Source organism: Salmo trutta, chromosome 12 (genome assembly GCF_901001165.1).
Source record: "Salmo trutta chromosome 12, fSalTru1.1, whole genome shotgun sequence".
Classification (NCBI taxonomy): domain Eukaryota; kingdom Metazoa; phylum Chordata; class Actinopteri; order Salmoniformes; family Salmonidae; genus Salmo; species Salmo trutta.
The window spans coordinates 72,972,707-72,997,185 of record NC_042968.1 but is presented as its reverse complement, the minus strand read 5'-3'; the positions used below and the strand labels follow the sequence as shown (position 1 = coordinate 72,997,185).

General features: G+C 41.8%; 1 protein-coding gene across 1 annotated transcript in view; it reads left to right on the top strand.

Moving 5' to 3' along the window:
• arrdc1b (arrestin domain containing 1b) overlaps nt 1-24,479 on the top strand; it is a 57,284-nt gene that overhangs the window by 31,435 nt on the left and 1,370 nt on the right. Inside the window, exons 2-6 of the mRNA XM_029769454.1 lie at nt 346-456; nt 15,619-15,669; nt 18,112-18,266; nt 22,738-22,920; nt 24,294-24,470. Of these exons, the coding sequence (XP_029625314.1) occupies nt 346-456; nt 15,619-15,669; nt 18,112-18,266; nt 22,738-22,920; nt 24,294-24,470 (677 nt within the window). The remainder of the gene's footprint in view (nt 1-345; nt 457-15,618; nt 15,670-18,111; nt 18,267-22,737; nt 22,921-24,293; nt 24,471-24,479) is intronic.

The following is a 24,479-nucleotide window of genomic DNA, read 5'->3' as shown; positions in this document are numbered from 1 at the left end:
CAGTCTATGATACAGATGACTCTACAAACCCCTTGCTATTGAATGTTTAGTGCTGCTATTTTTACACAGCACAGTGAGCACACCAGGGCCAAGGGTTTCATTTAAAGGGGTTCATGTTGAACATGTGGTTTCCTGTCAATAGCAAAACATATTTATAGACACCATTCATTGAAAACTCTGCTATTTGGTGTTTATAGCATTCATATGTGGGATTTTTTTTATACCAGCTCGTGACAGATGATAGAAAAATTAATAATGGAAACACCCATTTTAGAGAACTATGAATGATAGACAAAGTTAGTTAACTAAACAGTTGATTGAATCTTTTATTTCTTTCCATTCCAGCCATTAAGGTGAACTGCCTGGGATCATGTGGGGTCTCCAACAAAATGAACGACACGTCGTGGACACTGGAAGAGCAATACTTCAGCAGCACACTGTCTGTAGCTGACAAAGGTGAGGATTATGGAAGCCATTTTGGGGCTACTGATACAAAGTATATAGAGTATAACGTATAGAATGAGAATCTAAATAGAGGCTGGTCGAGTTGCAGCCCTCTTCATCTCTGTTGAATTATAAAATGCTGTGACGTGTATGATAATGTAGCATTCTGCCGCTCGATTAGGTTTTTGTCCTAAAGAGAGGTTTTGCACTTTTTATAGTGGTGATCATTCTGAAGTATAATTACAATTTTACACACCTCTTGAGACAAAATACTGAAACTGCCAATCAGCTGAATAATAGGTCCCTGCAGGGGTGTTCCTGTACTAAATGTTCTGTCTGCGAACGTGGCTGTACCTAACAATTGCTGATAAAGAGAAGGGATGAGCTGTGCTCCACAGAACCTGTCTGTTTGTCTCCCGATGGTCTTGTGATGGTGTTCTGGCGTAGAACATTCATAGTAATTTACTCTGTGTCATTCTGTAATTGTCACACCCTTATCTGTTTCACTTGTCCCTGTGATTGTCTCCACCCCCTCCAGGTGTCGCTTATTTTCCCCAGTGTATTTATCCCTGTGTTTCCTGTCTATCTGTGCCAGTTCGTCTTGTATGTTTCCAAGTCAACCAGCGGTTTTCCTGTTCTCCTGCTTTTTGCATTCTCCTTTTTCTAGTTTTCCCGGTTTTGACCCTTGCCTGTTTCTGAACTTTGTACCCACCTGCTTGACCATTCTGCCTGCCTTGACCACGAGCCTGTCTGCCACTCTGTACCTCCTGGACGCTGATCTGGTTTTGACCTTTTTGCCGGTCCACGTCCATTCTCTTGCCTACCCCTTTGGATTAATAAACATTGTAAGACTCCAACCATCTGCTTCCTGTGTCTACATTTGGGTCTCGCCTTGTGCCTTGATAGTAATGTATCAAGTATTTCATGTACACTGTAATTGTTTTGAGTGTTAATTATTTTATGACTAATACATTCTATTAGTTAAATTGAGTAAATGCGTTCCTCGTTTTACGAAGTAATTCTTTGATTGACTCTACGCTTATAATTTAGTAGGGCTATTGATAGTTGTTAATTGCACTATACACATAGCACATGCTTGGGTACCACCTTGACATCTCTGATCTGCTTGCCTCTAAATGAAGGCTATTGGTTGCCAGGATTAGCTATATGTATCTAGTCTCTTAATAATCGCATAACGGTGCAAGTTAGACACATGTTCATTATAGTCATACTGAGAGGCCTTAATGAAGAACCCAGTTAAGTTCCTTGCTGTAAGCAACAGGTGCACCTTTTTTTGTTTATTATTAGTATTATTTTGAAGCTCTTATGGAAAACAGCAGAAAATGTATGTAAATAATGATTGTGAAAAAAGAAAGAAGCATTACTACAATGGGATGTCATCTATAAATATGGGTGACGAAGGCTGCTGCCAAAACGCATCTGTTTGTCCTGACCTCTGTTAAGAAGGCATTAAAATGTAAAGACTATTTCAGTGAGTGCAGCGTTTTCCTTCTAGTGTGTGTATATTGTCCATACCTCAACATGTGAATGATCTGCCATGCATACGTGGTGAAACCTGTTGAGAATGTAGATTTGAGTGGAATAACACAGTGGACCTGGAAGTCATTAAACTCAGGCAGGCCTGGTTGTGCTGTATGTGAGCTGTGGAGCATGCCCAGTAAGCAAAACAAGTATTTGACACTGACGTCAGGTGCATTTTAGGTGCTGAGTGAAAGGTGAAAATATGTATTTAACAGATGTTGAAAATACGTCATATCTGGATGTTGAAAAAAAAGTGTTATTTTGATATAATGCTTAAGTCATTGAGAATGTATGTGTAGTTGAAATTTGGCCATAGAATTTTCAACATCTGTAAATTACATTTTTTCAACATCTGGAAAAGATGTCTTTTTGACGTCCGGAAAATACGTAATTTACAGATGTTGAAAATATGTATTTTTCGGTCATTGATTCTATGGCCAAATTTCAACTACACATATATTCTCAATGCAGTAAGCATTATATCAAAATAATAATTTTTCATGCCTCTTAATGGGATACTTTGGGATTTTTATCTACTTCCCGAGATAATTTTTATCCAGTATGAAGAAAGTTAGAGGCTATTTCGTGAGCCAATGCTTACTAGCATAAGCGCAATGACTGGAAGTCTATGGTATCTACTAGCATGCTAGTTCATACCATAGACTTCGAGTCATCGCGCTAACGCTAGTTAGCAATTGCGCTAACTCTAGTTAGCAACTTCCTTCAAACGGCAAGCAGAGATATAAAAATGGTATCCACGAATTCATCTGACTCTCGGGAAGTAGGTAAAGGGCTTCATTGCCAGAATCCTGAAGTATCCCTTTAATAGAGGACAGATGAGCCAACTGAAGATTACAACAGAATATTTATTATTGCTCCCATCTGTCACGTGCACTTATGTTGGTGTTTAACTACCTTAGTTGAATGCGCTTGACTGACTGTAAGTTGCTCTCTAGATAATAGCGTCTGCTGAATGACCAAAATGTACACTTACAAAGCATGCTGGGTATTATTGTAATGCACTCCACCCCAAACAAGTACACATTTGGTCGGTGCGGACCAGATCCAAATCTGAACAAATCATAGACTTCTAGGCTATGTTTCACAACTTTGAACATCACATTATAGTACGGCACAGCTTAGTACAGTAGAGCACAGTAGAGTCCTGTACGGTACAGGACAGTCGTCAAGTTTTATTCAGTAGAGTGTAGTAAAGTACAATACAGTATAATTTAATTCAGTAGAGTACAGTAGAGTTTAATTCAGAAGAGTACAGTACAGTACAGTTTAGTTTAGTTCATTAGAGAAGAGTACAGTACATTAGAGTAAAGTTGGGTACAATACAGTACACTATACTTTACTGTACTCTACTGTACATAACTGTACTATACTCTACTTTTCTTTACTGTGTACTGTAATGTACTATACTATGATGTACTGTGCTGTTCAAACTTGTGAAACATGGTTGTCTATGATTTGGTCTGATCCTGATTTGGTCCGGACCAAATCTGAACCAATTATAGGCGTCTATGTTTGGGCCAAATCAAGGCCAGTCCAGACCAGACCAAATCTGAACCAAACATAGACAGATTTTTTTGGTCCTGTCGGGACAGACAACTGGGTATAATCCATGCTGGTTAGGTTAGCACACCACTCTATGTTGCTTAATGTTTAACTCCGTCTCTCTCAACTATAGGCTCAGTGGTTTTTCACAGAGCTGGGAGGTGTTACCAGAGAGCAGTCTATTCAACTCTGTCTTCATTCTTTCTGTCTTCATTCTTCCAGTATACTCCATAGACTTTCCTTGTATGTTCATATATTCAATATCCATACTGATTCATTAACCCATCATTTTGGTGTTACAAGCACTTTTCTCCAACAACCCACTGAGCCGTCTGACCACAAACGTTTAGAGAAAAGCCCCTCGTGTTGTGTTGGTGTGAATGTGCTATTGGGTATCGTCATATACACTACATGGCCAAAAGAATGTGGACACCTGCTCATCGAACATCTCATTCCAAAATCATGGGCATTAATATGGAGTTGGTCCCCCCTTTGCTGCTATAACAGCCTCCACACTTCTGGGAAGGCTTTCCACTTGATGTTGGAACATTGCATGCACAAACCCAAGCACGAGCCTTTACAGTGATTGTAGACGTTCTAGCATGCATGCATACAAATATGTTGGAGGTCCTCTAAGAGTGACACCTTATTTGTTTTCATTTCTTTGTAGAATTCCAATGTGTGTGCCGATCCTATACCACACATACATCACGTAAACATCCCAAGAGATTATTAGAATCATCACTGGATGGCTTTGTGTAATTTACCGCATTTAACTATCCCAACACCTCTGACACACACACACACACACACACACACACACACACACACACACACACACCAAAACTGGGGAGTCATAAATAATAATTTCACATCCTCCTCTCATCTCCTCTTTATCTCAGTGTTTTTTTCCTATCCCATTTTTCCTCCAACAATGGGCTCCTCTGCCTCTAGGTTATGTGACGCAGGCACAGCAGGGACACTGAGACAGGGAGGGGGACAGTGGTGGCCAACCACACAAGGGGACACGCGTGACCACTGTGGCTGACTGATAATGTGGTATGCCAGCCACACATGTAGGGGGGTTACGGGGATGAGGCAGCGTACCCTCCCATACTCTGCTACTTCTGTTCATGTGACCCCCATCTTTAGCCAAGCTGTGAAGAGGTGTTTGCATCTCTTTCCCAGTAGTCAGTGCATCAGTGCAAAATTCCTGTACAAGTGTCTAAAATGCCTCTATTGCTGGCTTTGGGTTTTTAGGAACAAATAACAAGTGATTCTGTAACCAGGTTTCCATCCAACCTTTTTGGCAAGTAAAGTACATGTCAAATAACAGGCCTGATGGAATAAAAATTCAGTAATCTTTCAAAATGTTGACAAAACAAAATATGCTAGACAAGGTGGGATCTTTTTGTGCCGGTAATATGAATTAGATGAGAAATGTCGGGGGAAATGCTTTTATGCGAAAATATGGATATATTACCCATCATATGGAAGTAAACATGGAGTCATGTGATGACATGTTGTGTGGTCCTCCCACTACGTCTGGAAAGCATGCAGTTTATTAGGCTACAGATTAAATAAGTTATGATGAACTTCACAGGGTGGTGAAAGTGCAAGGTGATGAGCTTGAGCCTCCTTTACAATACATCTTAAGGGTTTTATTCTGGTAACATGATCATCGACGCTAGGTTGCGTTAGGCAAATAAAAATTATATTTCTCTTTTGTCCGTAATAATCTCATCATGTAGGCTGTAGGTGCGCTCTAGTCAACAGCGTGCAGATACAGTTCTGTATCAAAACAAAACGTTTTGGTGAGAAAATCATCAGTAGAGTTGAAAATTCGATGGAAACCAATTTAACTTGTATTTTTTATTCAGTACATGGGAATTTAACCACAAAAGGTATGTTTATGTGCGCTACACCATCATGCACAGCCTTTTATCTGCAACAAGGCAATTTGATGGAAATACATCTCTGGTAAGAAAATGCGCATATTGTTTTTATGCAGAGTTTTGAATATAAAACCTGTCGCCAATTGGATGTTAACCTAGCTGGTTACCATGAGGGGCCTCTGTGTTGAGGATCAGTGTGGCGGATGTGTTGTTACCTACCGTTATCACCTGGGGGCGACCCGTCAGGAAGTCCAGGATCCAGTTGCAGAGAGAGGTGTTTAATCCCAGGGTCCTTAGCTTAGTGATGAGCTTTGTGGGCACTATGGTGTTGAACACGGAGCTGTAGTCAATGAACAGCATTCTGACAGGTGTTCCTTTTGTCCAGGTGGGAAAGGGGAGTGAGATTGATATTGCATCATCTGTGGATCTGTTGGGGCAGAATGCAAATTGGAGTGGGTCTCAGGTTTCCGGGATGATGGTCTTGTTGTGAGCAATGACCAGCCTTTCAAGGCACCGACATGTTACCTTCGTTTTCTTGGGCACAAGGACTATGGTGGTCTGCTTGAAACATGTAGGTATTACATACTCGGTCAGGGAGAGGTTGAAGATGTCAGTGAAGACTTGCCTGTTGGTCCGCGCATGCTCTGAGTACACATCCTGGTAATCCGTCTGGCACCGCGGCCTTGTGAATGTTGATCTGTTTAAAGGTCTCTCTCACATCGGCTACGGAGAGTGTGATCACACAGTCATCTGGAACAGCTGGTGTTCTCATGCATGCTTCAGTGTTGCTTGCCTCGAAGCGAGCATAAAAGGTATTTAGCCCGTCTAGCAGGCTCGTGTCACTGGGCAGCTCGCGGCTGTGTTTCTCTTTGTAGTCCATAATAGTTTGCAAGCCCTGCCACATCCGACGAGCATCAAAGCCGGTGTAGTAGGATTCAATCTTAGTCCAGTATTGACGCTTTGTCTGTTTGATGGTCCTTCTGAGGGCATAATGGGATTACTTGTAAGCGTCCGGATTCGTGACCCGCTTCTTGAAAGCGGCAGCTCTAGCCTTTCGCTCGGTGCGGATGTTGCCTGTAATCCATGTCTTCTGGTTGAGATACAGTTGAAGTCGGAAGTTTACATACACCATAGCCAAATACATTTAATCTCAGTTTTTCACAATTCCTGACATTTAATCATAGTAAAAATGACCTGTTTTAGGTCAGTTAGGATCACCACTTTATTTTAAGAATGTGTAATGTCAGAATAATAGTAGAGAGAATTATTTATTTCAGCTTTTCTTTCTTTCATCACATTCCCAATGGGTCAGAAGTTTACATACACTCAATTAGTATTTGGTTCAGCTTTTCTTTCTTTCATCACATTCCCAATGGGTCAGAAGTTTACATACACTCAATTAGTATTTGGTAGCATTGCCTTTAAATTGTTTAACTTGGATCAAATGTTTCGGGTACCCTTCCACAAGCTTCCCACAATAAGTTGGGTGAATTTTGGCCCATTCCTCTTGACAGAGCTGGTGTAACTGAGTCAGGTTTGTAGGCCTCCTTGCTCGCGCACGCTTTTTCAGCTCTGCCCACAAATTTTCTATAGGATTGAGGTCAGGGCTTTGTGATGGCCACTCCAATACCTTGACTTTGTTGTCCTTAAGCCATTTTGCCACACCTTTGGAAGTATGTTTGGGGTCATTGTGCATTTGGAAGACCCATTTGCGACCAAGCTTTAATCTCTTGACTGATGTCTTGAGATGTTGCTTCAATATGTCCACATAATTTTCTTTCCTCACGATGCCATCTATTTTGTGAAGTGCACCAGTCCCTCCTGCAGCAAAGCACCCCACAACATGATGCTGCCACCCCCGTGCTTCACGGTTGGGATGGTGTTCTTCGGCTTGCAAGCCTCCCCCTTTTTCCTCCAAACATAACGATGGTCATTATGGCCAAACAGTTATTTTTTTGTTTCATCAGACCAGAGGACATTTCTCCAAAAAGTACGATCTTTGTCCCCATGTGCAGTTGCAAACCGTAGTCTGGCTTTTTGTGGTGGTTTTGGAGCAATGGCTTCTTCCTTGCTGAGCGGCCTTTCGGGTTATGTCGATACAGGACTCGTTTAACTGTGGATATAGATACTTTTGTTCCTGTTTCCTCCAGCATCTTCACAATGTCCTATGCTGTTGTTCTGGGATTGATTTGCACCTTTCGCACCAAAGTACGTTTCTCTCTAGGAGACAGAATGCATCTCCTTCCTGAGCGGTATGATGGCTGTGTGGTCCCATGGTGTTTATACTTGCGTACTATTGTTTGTACAGATGAACGTGGTACCTTCAGGCATTTGGAAATTGCTCCCAAGGATGAACCAGACTTGTTAAGGTCTACAATTCTGTTTCTGTCTTGGCTGATTTCTTTTGATTTTCCCATGATGTTAAGCAAAGAGGCACTGAGTTTGAAGGTAGGCCTTGAAATACATCCACAGGTACACCTCCAATTGACTCAAATTAAGCCAATTAGCCTATCAGAAGCTCCTAAAGCCATGACATCATTTTCTGGAATTTTCCAAGCTGTTTAAAGGCACAGTCAACTTAGTGTATGTAAACTTCTGACCCATTGGAATTGTGATACAGTGAATTCTAAGTGAAATAATCTGTCTGTAAACAATTGTTGGAAAAATGACTTGTGTCATGCACAGAATAGATGTCCTAACTGACTTGCCAAAACTATAGTTTGTTAACATGAAATGTGTGGAGTGGTTGAAAAACAAGTTTTAATAACTCCAACCTATGTGTATGTAAACTTCAGACTTCAACTATATGTATGCACGGTCACTGTGGGGACGAAATTGTTGATGCATTTATTGATGAAGCCTGTGACTGAGGTGGTATACTCCTCAATGCCATTGGATGAATCCCGGAACATATTCCAGTCTGTGCCAGCAAAACAGTCCTGTAGTGTAGGATCCGAGTCATTTGACCACATTCGTGTTGAGCGAATCACTGGTACTTCCTGCTTTTCTGTATTTGCTTGTAAGCATGATTCAGGAGGATAGAATTATGGTCAGGTTTTCCAAATTGAGGGTGAGGGAGAGCTTTGTACTTGTCTCTGTGTGGAGTCTAGAGTTTTTTTTTTCCTCTGGTTGCACATGTGACGTGCTGGTAGAAATTAGGTAAAACGGATTTAAGTTTGCCTGCATTAAAGTCCCCGGACACTCGGAGTGCCGCTTCCGAATGAGCATGTTCTTGTTTGCTTATGACCTTACGCAGCTCGTTTAGTGCGTTCTTAGTGCCAGCGTCGGTTTGTGGTGGTTAATAGACGGATACGAAAAATATAAATTCTCTTGTAGGATTGTCTCAAATGGAGCTCATCCAGTTTATTCTCCAGTGATTGCACATTGGCTAATAGAACGGATGGTTTAGGCGGGTTACCCACTCACCGACGAATTCTCACAAGGCATCCAGATCTCCGCCCCCTGTATTTCCTTTTTTTCTCCATGCAAATGACGGGGATTTGGGCCTTGTCTGGGAGCAACATTATATCCTTTGCGTTCGACTCATTAAAGAAATACGCCCTTATCCAGGTATGTTGATAATAGAATGTTGGAATCAACTGAAGTTTCTAATTTCCATTGTCAGAAGTTTACATACAACTTAGCCAAATACATTTAAACTCAGCTTTTCATCATTCTTTACATTTAATCCTAGTAACAATTCCGTCTTAGGTCAGTTAGGATCACCACTTTATTTTAAGAATGCAAAATGTCAGAATAATAGTAGAGAGAATGATGTATTTCAGCTTTTATTTCTTTCATCACATTCCCAGTGGGTCAGAAGTTTACATACACTCAATTAGTATTTGATAGCATTGCCTTTAAATTGTTTAACTTGGGTCAAACATTTTGGGTAGCCTTCTACAAGCTTCCCACAATAAGTTGTGTGAATTTTGGCCCATTCCTCCTGACAGAGCTGGTGTAACTGAATCAGGTTTGTAGGCCTCCTTGCTCACACACGCTTTTTCAGTTCTGCACACATATTTTCTATAGGGTGAGGTCAGGGCTTTGTGATGACCACTCCAATACCTTGACTTTGTTGTCCTTAAGCCATTTTACCACAACTTTAGAAGTTTGCTTGTGGTCATTGTCCATTTGGAAGACCCATTTGCGACCTAGCTTTAACTTCCTGACTGATGTCTTGAAATGTTGCTTCAATATATCCACATAATTTTCTTTCCTCATGATGCCATCTATTTTGTGAAGTGCACCGGTCCTTCCTGCAGCAAAGCACTCCCCCCCCCCAACATGATGCTGCCACCCCCATGGTTCACGGTTGGGATGGTGTTCTTTGGCTTGCAAGCCTCCCCCTTTTTCCTCCAAACATAACGATGGTGATTATGGTCAAACAGTTCTATTTTTGTTTCATCAGACCAGAGGATATTTCTCCAAAAAGTACGATCTTTGTCCCCATGTGCAGTTGCAAACCGCAGTCTGGCTTTTTTATGGCGGTTTTGGAGCAGTGGCTATTTCCTTGCTGAGCAGCCTTTCAGGTTATGTCGATACAGGACTCGTTTTACTGTGGATATAGATACTTTTGTACCTGTTTCCTCCAGCATCTTCACAAGGTCCTTTGCTGTTGTTCTGGGATTGATTTGAACTTGTCGCACAAAAGTACATTCATCTCTAGGAGACAGAACGCGTCTCCTTCCTGAGCGGTATGGCGGCTGCGTGGTCCCATGGTGTTTATACTTGCTTATTATTGTTTGTACAGATGAGCGTGGTACCTTCAGGCATTTGGAAATTGCTCCCAAGGATAAACCAGACTTGTGGAAGTCTACCATTTTTTTCTGAGGTCTTGGCTGATTTCTTTTGATTTTCCCATGATGTCAAGCAAAGAGGCACTGAGTTTGAAGGTAGGCCTTGAAACACATCCACAGGTACACCTCCAATTGACTCAAATGATGTCAATTAGCATATCAGAAGCTTCTAAAGCCATGACATAATTTTCTGGAATTTTCCAAGCTGTTTAAAGGCAAAAAGTTGTAGACTTCCACAAGTCTGGTTCATCTTTGGGAGCAATTTCCAAACGCCTGAAGGTACCACGTTCATCTGTACAAACAATAGTACGCAAGTATAAACACCATGGGACCACGCAGCCGCCATACCGCTCAGGAAGGAGACATGTTCTGTCTCCTAGAGATGAACGTACTTTTGTGTGACAAGTGCAAATCAATCCCAGAACAACAGCAAAAGACCTTGTGAAGATGCTGGAGGAAACAGATACAAAAGTATCTATATCCACAGTAAAACGAGTCCTATATCGACATAACCTGAAAGGCTCTTCAGCAAGGAAGAAGCCACTGCTCCAAAACCAACATAAAAAAGCCAGACTACGGTTTGCAACTGCACATGGGGACAAAGATCGTACTTTTTGGAGAAATGTCCTCTGGTCTGATGAAACAAAAATAGAACTGTTTGGCCATAATGTTTGGAGGAAAAAGGGGGAGGCTTGCAAGCCAAAGAACACCATCCCAACCGTGAAGCACGGGGGTGGCAGTGTCATGTTGTGGGGGTGCTTTGCTGCAGGAGGGACTGGTGCACTTCACAAAATAGATGGCATCATGAGGTAAGAAAATTATGTGGATATATTGAAGCAACATCTCAAGACATCAGTCAGGAAGTTAAAGCTTGGTCGCAAATGGGTCTTCCAAATGGACAATGACCCCAAGCATACTTCCAAAGGTGTGGCAAAATGGCTTAAGGACAACAAATTCAAGGTATTGGAGTGGCCATCACAAAGCCCTGACCTCAATCCAATAGAACATTTGTGGGCAGAACTGAAAAGCGTGTGCGAGCAAGGAGGCCTACAAATCTGACTCAGTTACCCCAACTCTGTCAGGATGAATGGGCCAAAATTCACCCAACTTATTGTGGGAAGCTTGTGGAAGGCTTCCCAAAACGTTTGACCCAAGTTAAACATTTTAAAGGCAATGCTACCAAATACTAGTTGAGTGTATGAAAACTTCCGACCCACTGGGAATATGTTGAAAGAAATAAAAGCTGAAATACATCATTCTCTCTACTATTATTCTGACATTTCACATTCTTAAAATGAAGTGGTGATCCTAACTGACCTAAGACAGGAAGTTTTTACTAGGATTAAATGTCAGGATTTGTGAAAAGCCGAGTTTAAATCTAGTTGGCGAAGGTGTATATAAAATATATATATATATATATATATATATATATATATATATATATATATATATATATATATATATATATATATATATATATGACATTCTCTTGTTACCTCTCATTCACAGGTGTCCATCTCAATAAACCTGGGCGTACCTGGAACTACCACCACTCTCGTTGTCGGAGAGTCAGAGAATGCATTTGGCATCATGGCTGCAAGGATGAGGATTTTTGATGGACACACATACTCAGTTCTTTGTGTGCACTGTGTTTTAATTTAGATTAGCTTTAACTACACCACAAGTAGAAGAAAGCCAGTAAAATCTGTGGCACACAGCTCTTCTGTACTTTGTCAGCGCAAATAGAATGCATTCAAACACCTTGTGTTGAGATGAAGTGATGCTTTTTCAGCACACAAATAAACCTTTATTATTGCTTCTGAAATTAAACCACAGTACAAAAGTCTCTGCTGAGAACAGACATGCAAACAAGTGTCTATGGAATAAAATGTGTCAGTATAGTTACAAATATTTCTGAATATACATATTTCTTAACAGTAGTACAACAGTGTCTGCTATGAACAGACACGTAAACAACAAAAGGGTGAAATATGAAGTGTCAAGAGTGTAGATACAAATATTTATGAGCCATATAAATATTTCGGAACAATAGTAAAACAGTGTCTTATGAACAGACATGTGAGACACACAACATTGCGAACAAGACATGCTCGGAGATCTTGAGATATGTCTTCAATCAATGCCTTTGTGAGTGATGTCTGCAGCTGTTTTCTCCCTTCTTCTCACACCCCTGCTACAGAACTGCTGCTCTGTGGCATCGGTGGAGTAGGTCTTGGAGGTGGGCCCAGGATAGAGCTTCCCAGGTCCAGCATGGAGATGTTTCTAATTCTGCACTGCAACTCAGTGCGGGAGATGTTCTGGGAGCCGGCCACCAGTCAGTACTGGGGGTAGAGGTAGTGAACAGGCTGTGCTGGGGCGCAGAGAACAAAACCAGGTGCTGTCTCCATTCACTGGTGTTTGTGTCTTGAAAATAAAAAAGTAGAGGGCTATTTAGTACACATCTAAAACATGAATGAATGTCAAATATTATTAACCGAGACTACAATAGACTATATAATGTACAGTATTATATAGAGCCCTTATTGCATGGAACTTCCTTCCATCTCATATTGCTCAAATAAACAGCAAACCTGGTTTTAAAAAAAGGTAAAGCAACACCTCGCGGCACAACGCCTCTCCCCTATTTGACCTAGATAGTTTGTGTGTATGCATTGATATGTAGGCTAGGTGTGACTTTTTAAAAGTGTATGTAGTTCTGTCCTTGAGCTGTACTTGTCTAATGATGTTCTGTATTATGTCATTCTGTATTATACTTTATGTTTTGTGTGGACCCCAGGAGAGTAGCTTCTGCTTTTGCAACGGCTAATGGGGATCCTAATTAAATTCCAATACCAATGTTGCAAAATTTGGAGCAGAGTTGAGTAGACCTGGCCTAGCTACACATCTCTGCTCAAACGTTTGCAACATTTTGATTAACTGGACCTTGCTACCAAACTTTGACTTTGGTGTTACCAATTTGGGAAGCTTATCATTTTCTTTCTATGACAAAATTATGTTTGATCAAAAGTTTTAAAGATCTTTAGTTTAGTTAGTTGACTTGCTTTCCCTGCACGAGTATGCTGCTAGGCTAGCTAGCCATTAGCCAGCCAAGTAGATAGCGCTAGCTATTGTTAGCAAAGCATGGCTGCTCTTTTCGTTGACTACAATAGAAAATACAACAACATACACCATCCTTTGGTGAGACGGCATGTTGCTTTCAGTCTTCCCATGCTTAATGTGCCAAACAAGCCAGCAGCAACATTTCTGGAGTAGCCTTTCCACCGGCATCTCCACTGCGGCCCTTGTTTCTTTTCTTTGCCTTCACGAACTTGTCGCGAACTACTCCACTTTTTCGAACAAGTGGTTGGGTTGGCCCCAGCGTCTCCACAATCTCCCTCCATGAATCGGCATTTACATGCTGGTATTTATATAATGATTGACTTGAATCGTAATGGTGAAGGTACTTTTGTACCTCCTCAGTCAATCAATGCTCGAAGTTGTCATTCGCCATGTTGAATCCACACTGAGTTTCGGGCTGAATCGTCAAGAAGCAGAAACTCATGTCACCCCTACGGTTGACCAATCATGGACGAAGGGGTGTAGACTTCGGCTTCCAAACTTCGGCTGTCCCTTGAGAAAAAATGCTGTGTGCCCAAACAGCTGACAAAATCCTAACCAAACTCCAAAACGAACAAAAACATCACAAAATGTCATCATAATATATGTCGAACTGTACCAAACTGGGGTTGAAAAGACCTTTATAATACAACTGCTCTATATTGTTGCATAGCTAGAAAGCTGTATGCGTTTTCAACTGTCTTGAACTGCAATAGACAGCTCTGTCTCTCACCTAGAGCTCATTTGAAAAACAGCCCCATCAACTTTTTTTAAGTTTCCCTGTACTGTACTTTCTCTCAGCGGCATGTGGAGACTGGTTCTCTACAGAGTTGAGCGAGAAAGAGGGAGCGAGAGAAGGTGGAAGAATGTGGCTACTACATGAGGCACCTGCAGAGTTGCTTTAATAGCGTGACACCCTTGCCTTTTCTTGCAAAGAGATGCTTCCTCTAACAGTAAACAAGTGATGTAAATGAAAACGCGGAAATCCCTGAGAGCTTCCCCTTTAGGAAATGGAGACAAACTGAAAACACATTGACGTCTTGATGCAGTGAACGAACACTGCTATCTGAACAATTTTAATTGGACTGTCGGCTTATGAGGGAATTAATGGCCAGAGAGGCTTTAATGTCTACACAGTTTTCTATATTATGAAACCTACAGTATCTCTTGGTTTATCGCCTCCATTGGCACAATGTCCTTTTAAAGCCACATTATGAGTGAAATATGAGTGCATTCCCACAAAACTTTCAAAAACTGAAGTTGTATTATCTGTATTATCAGAAGTGAAATGATGTCTCTGGAACTGTTGTCGGTTTATCACATAAACTTCACTCAGTGGGAAAGTACACTCTTAAATAAAAAAAAAGGGTTCCAAAAGGTTTCTACGGCTGTCCCCATAGTATAGCCATTTTTGTTTCCAGGTAGAACCTGTTTTGATTCTAGGTAGAACTCTTGGGTTCCATGGGGTTATTCAAAGGGTTATCCTATGGGGACAGGCAAAGAACCCTTTTTGGTTCTAGATAGCACTTTTTTTTAAGGATCATAGGTGAGCCCTCAGCCCTGCAGGTGTGGTGCTTAACCTAGGGATCTCCATGGTTACACACTGAGCTGTTCATACACACACACATCGTACTTGCACACCTTTGTGCTGAAATGTCACAGTGGGCTGATCTAGAAAAGCAGAGTGAAAAACATAATCCCTTATTGTACATCATTGTGAAAGCTGTTGAACATTAGGGCTCGATTGTATCAGATCTGCGGTTGTTTTGGTGATGTTGGAGGTGGAACTGCGTTAGAGCTGTCAAATCCACAAGCGGCTCCTGGCATTATACCTAAAGCAGACATTGCAATTGACTGCACAGTGTCACGTTAAGAGAAATCCCATGCAGTCTAATCTACACCTCGATTAGGCTGATAGAAATCCTCATTATTTAGTTTCATGATTTTTTATTTGAGTGTCATTATTTCTATATAGCCTACACTTTCCCGTTCTGAACTTCTAACGGGAGTGGGACGGTTTTGGCTTTGTGACAAGGACCACATTAGCAGCCGCTCTGATTTGACAGCTCTAACACAGTTACACCGCCAAAACACCAGCGTTGCGGGTGTCAGATATTGCCAGTTAACGCTTGATCTGATTGAATCAAGGCCTTAGACTGGCCACCAGTCTACCTTGCGCTCTGTGTCTGTGTCTGTGCTTGTCTGTCTAAATGTGATTTTGCCTGTCTATCTGACCAAGCTATCTCTATCTCTTGCAGGTACCCTGGCAGCTGGCGAGCACAGTTTCCCTTTCCAATTTGTCATCCCAGGTAAGTTTGGGATACGTCTGGAAAACTTGTTGAACTGCATTCCTCCATATCATTATTTTTGTCAGTGCAGTACAGCTGAACTGTTGGTGACTTTTTGTAGGAATATGGTTTTCAGGTATAACCACTGATAGCGTGAATCACTGATAGTGTGTTGCTTTTGTAGTATTGCTTAGGGCCCTTGGCTCTTTGTCTAACAATGAAACAATTGGACTAGATATAATATAGTATTATGAATGGTATAAGAACGTTCAGTACAGTTTGTTCAGGTAAATAAAGAAATGCCTTTTCATATCAGAAGTAGGGTACACTATTGAAACTAATGTCTCTGCCCTTGTGCTACATGCACTTTAATCGTAACTGCCTCAGTCAGCCAGCCCCCCTTGTGTCAGCCAACATCTCCTGTCTAAGTCGGTGATATATGTCAAAGTAGGCCATGCTAGTCACCCCTGGAAAAGGACTAACACAAAGGTTGAGCAAACAAGTGCCAGTAGTCTAGAGACTTATCATGTCCCTACAGACACTCCTTTGTGTCGTAACACATGACATGTAGAATGTTATTCCTTGTTTTCTCCGGAATGTTTTTGACTGGACTGTGAACTCAAGTACATGCAGGTGTGAGGGCACAGACAGTGCAGTGGTTGTCTGTCTATTAGGCTACACTATGTCTATATATAGTCCTTTAGTCCCGTGGTGCTGTCACTATTTAATTGCTCCATGTGGGCCCCCTGCAATCACCCTGCTGCCCTCCCCTCTCCACGTCCCTCCTTCCCCCGTCGTCAACGGAACGGCAACAGAATGCATGATAATTACAGAGCTGATGATTGAATCATCCAGGCACTTAATTGAGCCACGTGGCCCAGTGGCAGTGCCCCCTGCTGGTTGTCAGGTCAGGGGCTGACAGGGGATGCTTTAAAATCCACATTTAAAGCGCCTCCAAATGGGATGCTACATTAAAACTGGTGTTTGTGCTGTGAAGATTGTTGAATGTACTTAAAAACTTAAAGTAAAGACTTGAAAACAGGAGCCCTTGGTTCTATGGAGGAGGCTGGAGAAGAGGAGCAAGTGGTAGAAGAGGCCAGCCAGCCACTCTTTCCTTAGGGAGACGAGGCTGGATGGCCTGGTGCTGGGTTCCTTCTGGCCATGAGCCTGTCTGTGTCTGTTCTGCCAAGCCTTCTGCACCCAGACTGCTGCTCCTCACTAATCCTTTTTGACAGCAGGCAATTCCCCTGTGCAGCACCCGCTGCTGACATGATCATTTAACCTTTTGCTGCAGTGGGCTAAATCAGGGTAGTCTTAAACAAATCTACTTTGGAAAAAAAGTATACACCTAAAACTTATGGTTATGGGCTTAAAAAAAGAAGACACCTGTACCATGTCAGATATAGAGTTGGAATGTATTCAATTTTTGGTTTGGATCCTGTTATTACACTTAATATACATCACAGAAGACTGAAATATAACAAAACCGTTTGACATAGAAACAGCAGATTTTGGCAGGTATTTTATATTACTAACGTTCCACCCTTGAGGCCACTAGAGGATGATTTGGTCATTTGTCTGCAGGAAAGGGCTACATGATGAGGAGGGCTGAAATGGAATTGATAATATTGAGAATGTGAGAGACTGAATTGTGTGTTCTGTATGCATCTCTGTCCTTCATAAGTCTTCCATTTTGCGTCATCTATTTATTACAATGATTCATAGGAAAAACCTATGACGTATTTGGTTAAAAGCATGACATTGGACACAATACATTCCAATTTGAATGTATCAGCACCTGTCGTGCTTTATGAGCTGAATACAGTAGATGAACATTTCTTTAACCCAGTATGACATTTGTAAATGTATTCAGATTGTAGATAACAACATGTTTTCCAAGGTTTTTCTCTGAGACTATTCTCCATTTCCTCTCTCCATCCAACCTCTCAGAATTATTATTTTTGTCTTTCTCTTCTTCAGTTTCCGTTCCTCCATCTCTACTCCTCTATCCTCTGTTCTTTCGGAAGTCTCTAAATAAACTCTGTCCTCCCCCTGTCCTGTTAGGAGGGGATTTGTGCAGATCAGACAGATAGGCACAGACACTTAGTGACAGCGCTGCTAGGAGCCCTGAGTATCTGTCCCCCTGTCCTGATCTATCTGCTTCCCACTGCTCAGACCAAGCACTGACTGGCCGTCCTCTGATAAAGTACACACACTGACCAGCCACCAGTTTAGACTGCCACTCTTTTTTGGTCAGAATCTCGTATTCCCATTTATAGGTTTCACCTGCAGACAGCAGAGGCTTTATGAAAGAAATGAAACAGCTGTGGTCTATGTTGCTGCTGTAGCAGTTGATATTGTGAAATGATTTATGTCCAAGAGTTACATTTAGTGTACAATCTTAAACTCTCTGTGGTCAATCTCGCTCTGTCTAATAACTGTGTTTGTCTCTGCCCAACTCAGTGGCTGCCCCAACCTCCTTTGAAGGGCCCTTTGGGAAAATTGTTTACCGTGTGAGAGCCGTCATAGACACACCTCGCTTCTCCAAGGACTACAAGGCCCAGAAGCCCTTCTACCTACTCAACCTGCTCAACCTCAATCAAGTGCCCGACATTGAGGTAAAGACCACCAGTCACCAATGTCTCAGCACTGTCTGAACTTGTGTTAATATGCAGTCATTTCCATGAAAACATACATGAAATTAGTTGCAAAATGAATAGGAAATATAGTCAAGACGTTGACAAGGTTATAAATAATGATTTTTAATTGAAATAATAATTGTGTCCTTCAAAACTTTGCTTTCGTCAAAGAATCCTCCATTTGTAGCAAATACAGCCTTGCAGACCTCTGGCATTCTAGTTGTCAATTTGTTGAGGTAATCTGAAGAGACTTCGCCCCATGCTTCCTGAAGTTGGATTGGCTTGATGGGCACTTCTTACGTACCGTACGGTCAAGCTGCTCCCACAACAGCTCAATAGGGTTGAGATCCGGTGACTGTGCTGGTCACTATTATAGACAGAATACCAGCTGACTGCTTCTTCCCTAAATAGTTCTTGCATAGTTTGGAGCTGTGCTTTGGGTCATTGTCCTGTTGTAGAAGGAAATTGGCTCCAATTAAGCGCCGTCCACAGGGTATGGCATGGCGTTGCAAAATGGAGTGATAGCCTTCCTTCTTCAAGATCCCTTTTACCTTATACAAATCTCCCACTTTACCACCACCAAAGCACCCCCAGACCATCACATTGCCTCCACCATGCTTGACAGATGGCGTCAAGCATCTTTTCATTTTTTCTGCGTCTCACGAATGTTCTTCTTTGTGATCTGAACACCTCAAACTTAGATTTGTCTGTCCATAACACTTTTTTCCAATCTTCCTCTGTCCAGTGTCTGTGTTCTTTTGCCCATCTTAATCTTTTCTTTTTATTGGCCAGTCTGAGATATGGCTTTTTCTTTGCAACTCTGCCTAGAAGGCCAGCATCCCGGAGTCGCCTCTTCACTGTTGACGTTGAGACTGGTGTTTTGCGGGTGCTATTTAATGAAGCTGCCAGTTGAGGACTTGTGAGGTGTCTCTTTCTCAAACTAGACACTCGAATGTACTTGTCCTCTTGCTCAGTTGTGCACTCCTCTTTCTATTCTGGTTAGAGACAGTTTGCGCTGTTCTGTGAAGGGAGTAGTACACAGCGTTGTATGAGATCTTCAGTTTCTCAAATCAAATCAAATTTTATTTGTCACATACACATGGTTAGCAGATGTTAATGCGAGTGTAGCGAAATGTTTGTGCTTCTAGTTCCGACAATGCAGTAATATCCAACGAGTAATCTAAGCTAACAATTTCACAACAATTACCTTATACACACAAGTGTAAAGGAATGAATAAGAATATGTACATAAAAAAATATATGAATGAGTGATGGTATAGAACGGCATAGGCAAGATGCAGTGGATGGTATAGAGTACAGTATATACATATGAGATGAGTAATGTAGGATATGTAAACATATAAAAGTGGCATTGTTTAAAGTGGCTAGTGATACATTACATCAAGATGGCAAGATGCAGTAGATGGTATAGAGTACAGTATATACATATGAGATGAGTAATGTAGGGTATGTAAACATTATATGAATTGGCATTGTTCTTGCCAATTTCTCACAATGAAATGCCTTCATTTCTCAGAACAAGAAATAGACTGACGAGTTTCAGAAGTAAGTTCTTTGTTTCTGGCCATTTTGAGCCTGTAAACGAACCCACAAATGCTGATTCTCCAGATACTCAACTAGTCTCAAGAAGGCCAGTTTTATTGCTTCTTTAATCAAAACAACAGTTTTCAGCTGTGCTAACATAATTGCAAAAGGGTTTTATAATGATCAATTAAACTTTTAAAATGATAAACTTGGATTAGCTAACACAATGTGCCATTGGAACACAGGAGTGATGGTTGCTGATAATGGGCCTCTGTATGCCTATGTAGGTATTCCATAAAAAATCTGCCATTTCCAGCTACAACAGTCATTTACAACATTAACAATGTCTACACTGTATTTCTGATCAACTTGATGTTATTTTAATGGACCAAAAAAATAGCTTTTCTTTCAAAAACAAGGACATTTATAAGTGACCCCAAACTTTTGAATAGTGGTATATGTATATATATATATATATATATATATATATGTATGTGTGTGTGTATATATATATGTGTATATATATATATATATATATATATATATATATATATATATGTGTATATATATATATATATATATATATGTATATATATATATATATATATATGTGTATATATGTATATATATATATATATATGTATATATATGTATATATATATATATATATACACTGCTCAAAAAAATAAAGGGAACACTAAAATAACACATCCTAGATCTGAATGAAGGAAATAATCTTATTAAATACTTTTTTCTTTACATAGTTGAATGTGCTGACAACAAAATCACACAAAAATAATCAATGGAAATCCAATTTATCAACCCATGGATGTCTGGATTTGGAGTCACACTCAAAATTAAAGTGGAAAACCACACTACAGGCTGATCCAACTTTGATGTAATGTCCTTAAAACAAGTCAAAATGAGGCTCAGTAGTGTGTGTGGCCTCCACGTGCCTGTATGACCTCCCTACAACGCCTGGGCATACTCCTGATGAGGTGGCGGATGGTCTCCTGAGGGATCTCCTCCCAGACCTGGACTAAAGCGTCCGCCAACTCCTGGACAGTCTGTGGTGCAACGTGGCGTTGGTGGATGGAGTGAGACATGATGTCCCAGATGTGCTCAATTGGATTCAGGTCTGGGGAATGGGCGGAACAGTCCATAGCATCAATGCCTTCCTCTTGCAGGAACTGCTGACACACTCCAGCCACATGAGGTCTAGCATTGTCTTGCATTAGGAGGAACCCAGGGCCAACCGCACCAGCATATGGTCTCACAAGGGGTCTGAGGATCTCATCTCGGTACCTAATGGCAGTCAGGCTACCTCTGGCGAGCACATGGAGGGCTGGAGCCCACCAAAGAAATGCCACCCCACACCATGACTGACCCACCGCCAAACCGGTCATGCTGGAGGATGTTGCAGGCAGCAGAACGTTCTCCACGGCGTCTCCAGACTCTGTCACGTCTGTCACATGTGCTCAGTGTGAACCTGCTTTCATCTGTGAAGAGCACAGGGCGCCAGTGGCGAATTTGCCAATCTTGGTGTTCTCTGGCAAATGCCAAACGTCCTGCACGGTGTTGGGCTGTAAGCACAACCCCCACCTGTGGATGTCGGGCCCTCATACCACCCTCATGGAGTCTGTTCTGACCGTTTGAGCAGACACATGCACATTTGTGGCCTGCTGGAGGTCATTTTGCAGGGCTCTGGCAGTGCTCCTCCTGCTCCTCCTTGCACAAAGGCGGAGGTAGCGGTCCTGCTGCTGGGTTGTTGCCCTCCTACGGCCTCCTCCACGTCTCCTGATGTACTGGCCTGTCTCCTGGTAACGCCTCCATGCTCTGGACACTACGCTGACAGACACAGCAAACCTTCTTGCCACAGCTCGCATTGATGTGCCATCCTGGATGAGCTGCACTACCTGAGCCACTTGTGTGGGTTGTAGATTCCGTCTCATGCTACCACTAGAGTGAAAGCACCGCCAGCATTCAAAAGTGACCAAAACATCAGCCAGGAAGCATAGGAACTGAGAAGTGGTCTGTGGTCACCACCTGCAGAACCACTCCTTTATTGGGGGTGTCTTGCTAATTGCCTATAATTTCCACCTGTTGTCTATTCCATTTGCACAACAGCATGTGAAATGTGTTGTCAATCAGTGTTGCTTCCTAAGTGGACAGTTTGATTTCACAGAAGTGTGATTGACTTGGAGTTACATTGTGTTGTTTAAGTGTTCCCTTTATTTTTTTGAGCAGTATATATATATATATATATGTGTGTGTGTGTGTGTGTGTGTGTGTGTGTGTGTGTGTGTGTGTGTGTGTGTGTGTATATATGTGTGTGTATATATATGTGTATATATATATATATGTGTATATATATGTATATATATATATGTATATATATGTATATATGTGTATGTATATATGTATATGTATATATGTATATGTATATATGTGTATGTGTATATATATGTATGTATATATATATATATATGTATGTATATATATGTGTATATATATGTATATGTATATATATATGTATATATATGTATATATGTATATATATATGTGTGTATATATATATATATATATATATATATATATATATATATATATATATATATATATATATATAGTACTTGGCTATAGACTGTGTACTGGAACAGTATATATTTCTGAAGAGGACAGTGGACTGACTACCTGTAGAGTGCCCACTTATTTGATCATGCCTTATTTTGTTTGATAGTTATGGGATTTGATTTCTGCACGATGAGCGCAGTGAACCACTTTCTCATCCATAATTAAAGATTACAAGAGGTCTTCCCCCCAGCTCTTATTTCTGTTACTACGCTCTGTTTATCTGTCCCTCAGAACTGGTTGTTTTACCCTTCCTATGACTGCTTCTCCCCAGCAACCCAGTTATGCTGTGACCACTAAGAGGTTCAGCTATCTCCTGGTGAAGACGGGCACCCTCATGCTGAAGGCTTGCAGTGACCTGAGGGGATATACACCAGGCCAGATCATCAGACTAGCCACTGAGATCCACAACAAGTCAGGCAAGGACACGGGCTGCGTGCTGGCCAGTCTCATACAGGTACCACACGACCATGGTCTCACGGTTTCATGTTGCTTCTGGTGTAACTTCTGATCAAATGCTGATACACTATATATACTAAAGTATGTGGACACCCCTTCAAATTAGTGGATTCGGCTATTTCAACCACACCGTTGCTTGACAGTTGTATAAAATTTAGCACACAGCCATGCAATTTCCATAGACAAACATTGGCAGTAGAATGGCCTTACTGGAGAGCTCAGTGGCTTTCAACGTGGCATCGTCATAGGATGCCACCTTTCCAACAAGTCAGTTCATCAAATTTCTGCCCTGCTAGAGCTGCCCCGGTCAACTGTAAGTGCTGTTATTGTGAAGTGGAAATGTCTAGGAGCAACAATGGGTTAGGCGCGAAGTAGTAGGCCACACAAGTTCACAGAACGGAACCGCTAAATGCTGAAGCATGTAGCACGTAAAATTTGTCTGTCCTCGGTTGCAACACTCACTACTGAGTTCCAAACTGCCTCTGGAAGCAACGTCAGCTTAAGAACTGTTCGTCAGAAACTTCATGAAATGGGTTTCCATAGCCGAGCAGCCGCACACAAGCCTAAGATCACCATGCGCAATGCCAAGCGTTGGCTGGAGTGGTGTAAAGCTCACTGTCATTGGACTCTGGAGCAATGGAAACGCGTTCTCTGGAGTGATGAATCACGCTTCACCATCTGGCAGTCAGACGGACTAAACTGGGTTTGGCAGATGCCAGGAGAACGCTACCTGCCCCAATGTATAGTGCCAACTGTAAAGTTTGGTGGAGGAGGAATAATGGTCTGAGGCTGTTTTTCATGGTTCGGGCTAGGCCCCTTAGTTCCAGTGAAGGTAAATTGTAACGCTATAGCATACAATTACATTCTAGACTATTCTGTGCTTCAACTTTGTGGCGACAGTCTGGGGAAGGCCCTTTCCTGTTTCATCATGACAATGCCCCCGTGCACTAAGTGAGGTCCATGCAGAAGTGGTTTGTCGAGATTGGTGTGGAAGAACTTGACTGGCCTGCCCAGAGCCCTGACCTCAACCCTATCGAACACCTTTGGGATGAATTGGAACTCCGACTGCGTGCCTGATCTCACTAATTCTCTTGTGGCTGAATGGAAGTACCTTCAGCAATGTTCCAACATCGAGTGGAAAGCCTTCCCAGAAAAGTGAAGGCTGTTATAGCAGCAAAGGTGGGACCAACTCCATGTTAATGCCTAGGATTTTGGAATGAGATGTTCGACGAGCAGCTGTCCGCATACTTTAGAGTATTTTTTGTGTATATATTTGATCTGTAGTGTTTGTCTGTATTGTTTACTCTAGGCTGTATGTTTGTTAGATGTAGATCTTGTCTCTGATACCCCTCCTCCTTTTATCTTGCTCAGAAAGTGACTTATAAGACCAAACGAGCTTTGTACGACCTGCGGACCATAGCAGAGGTAGAGGGGGCGGGAGTGAAGGCGGGGAAACACGCTGAGTGGCGAGAGCAGATCATTGTACCGCCCCTCCCCCAGTCTGCCCTGGCCGGCTGCAGCCTCATAGAGATCGACTACTTCATCCAGGTTAGTAAC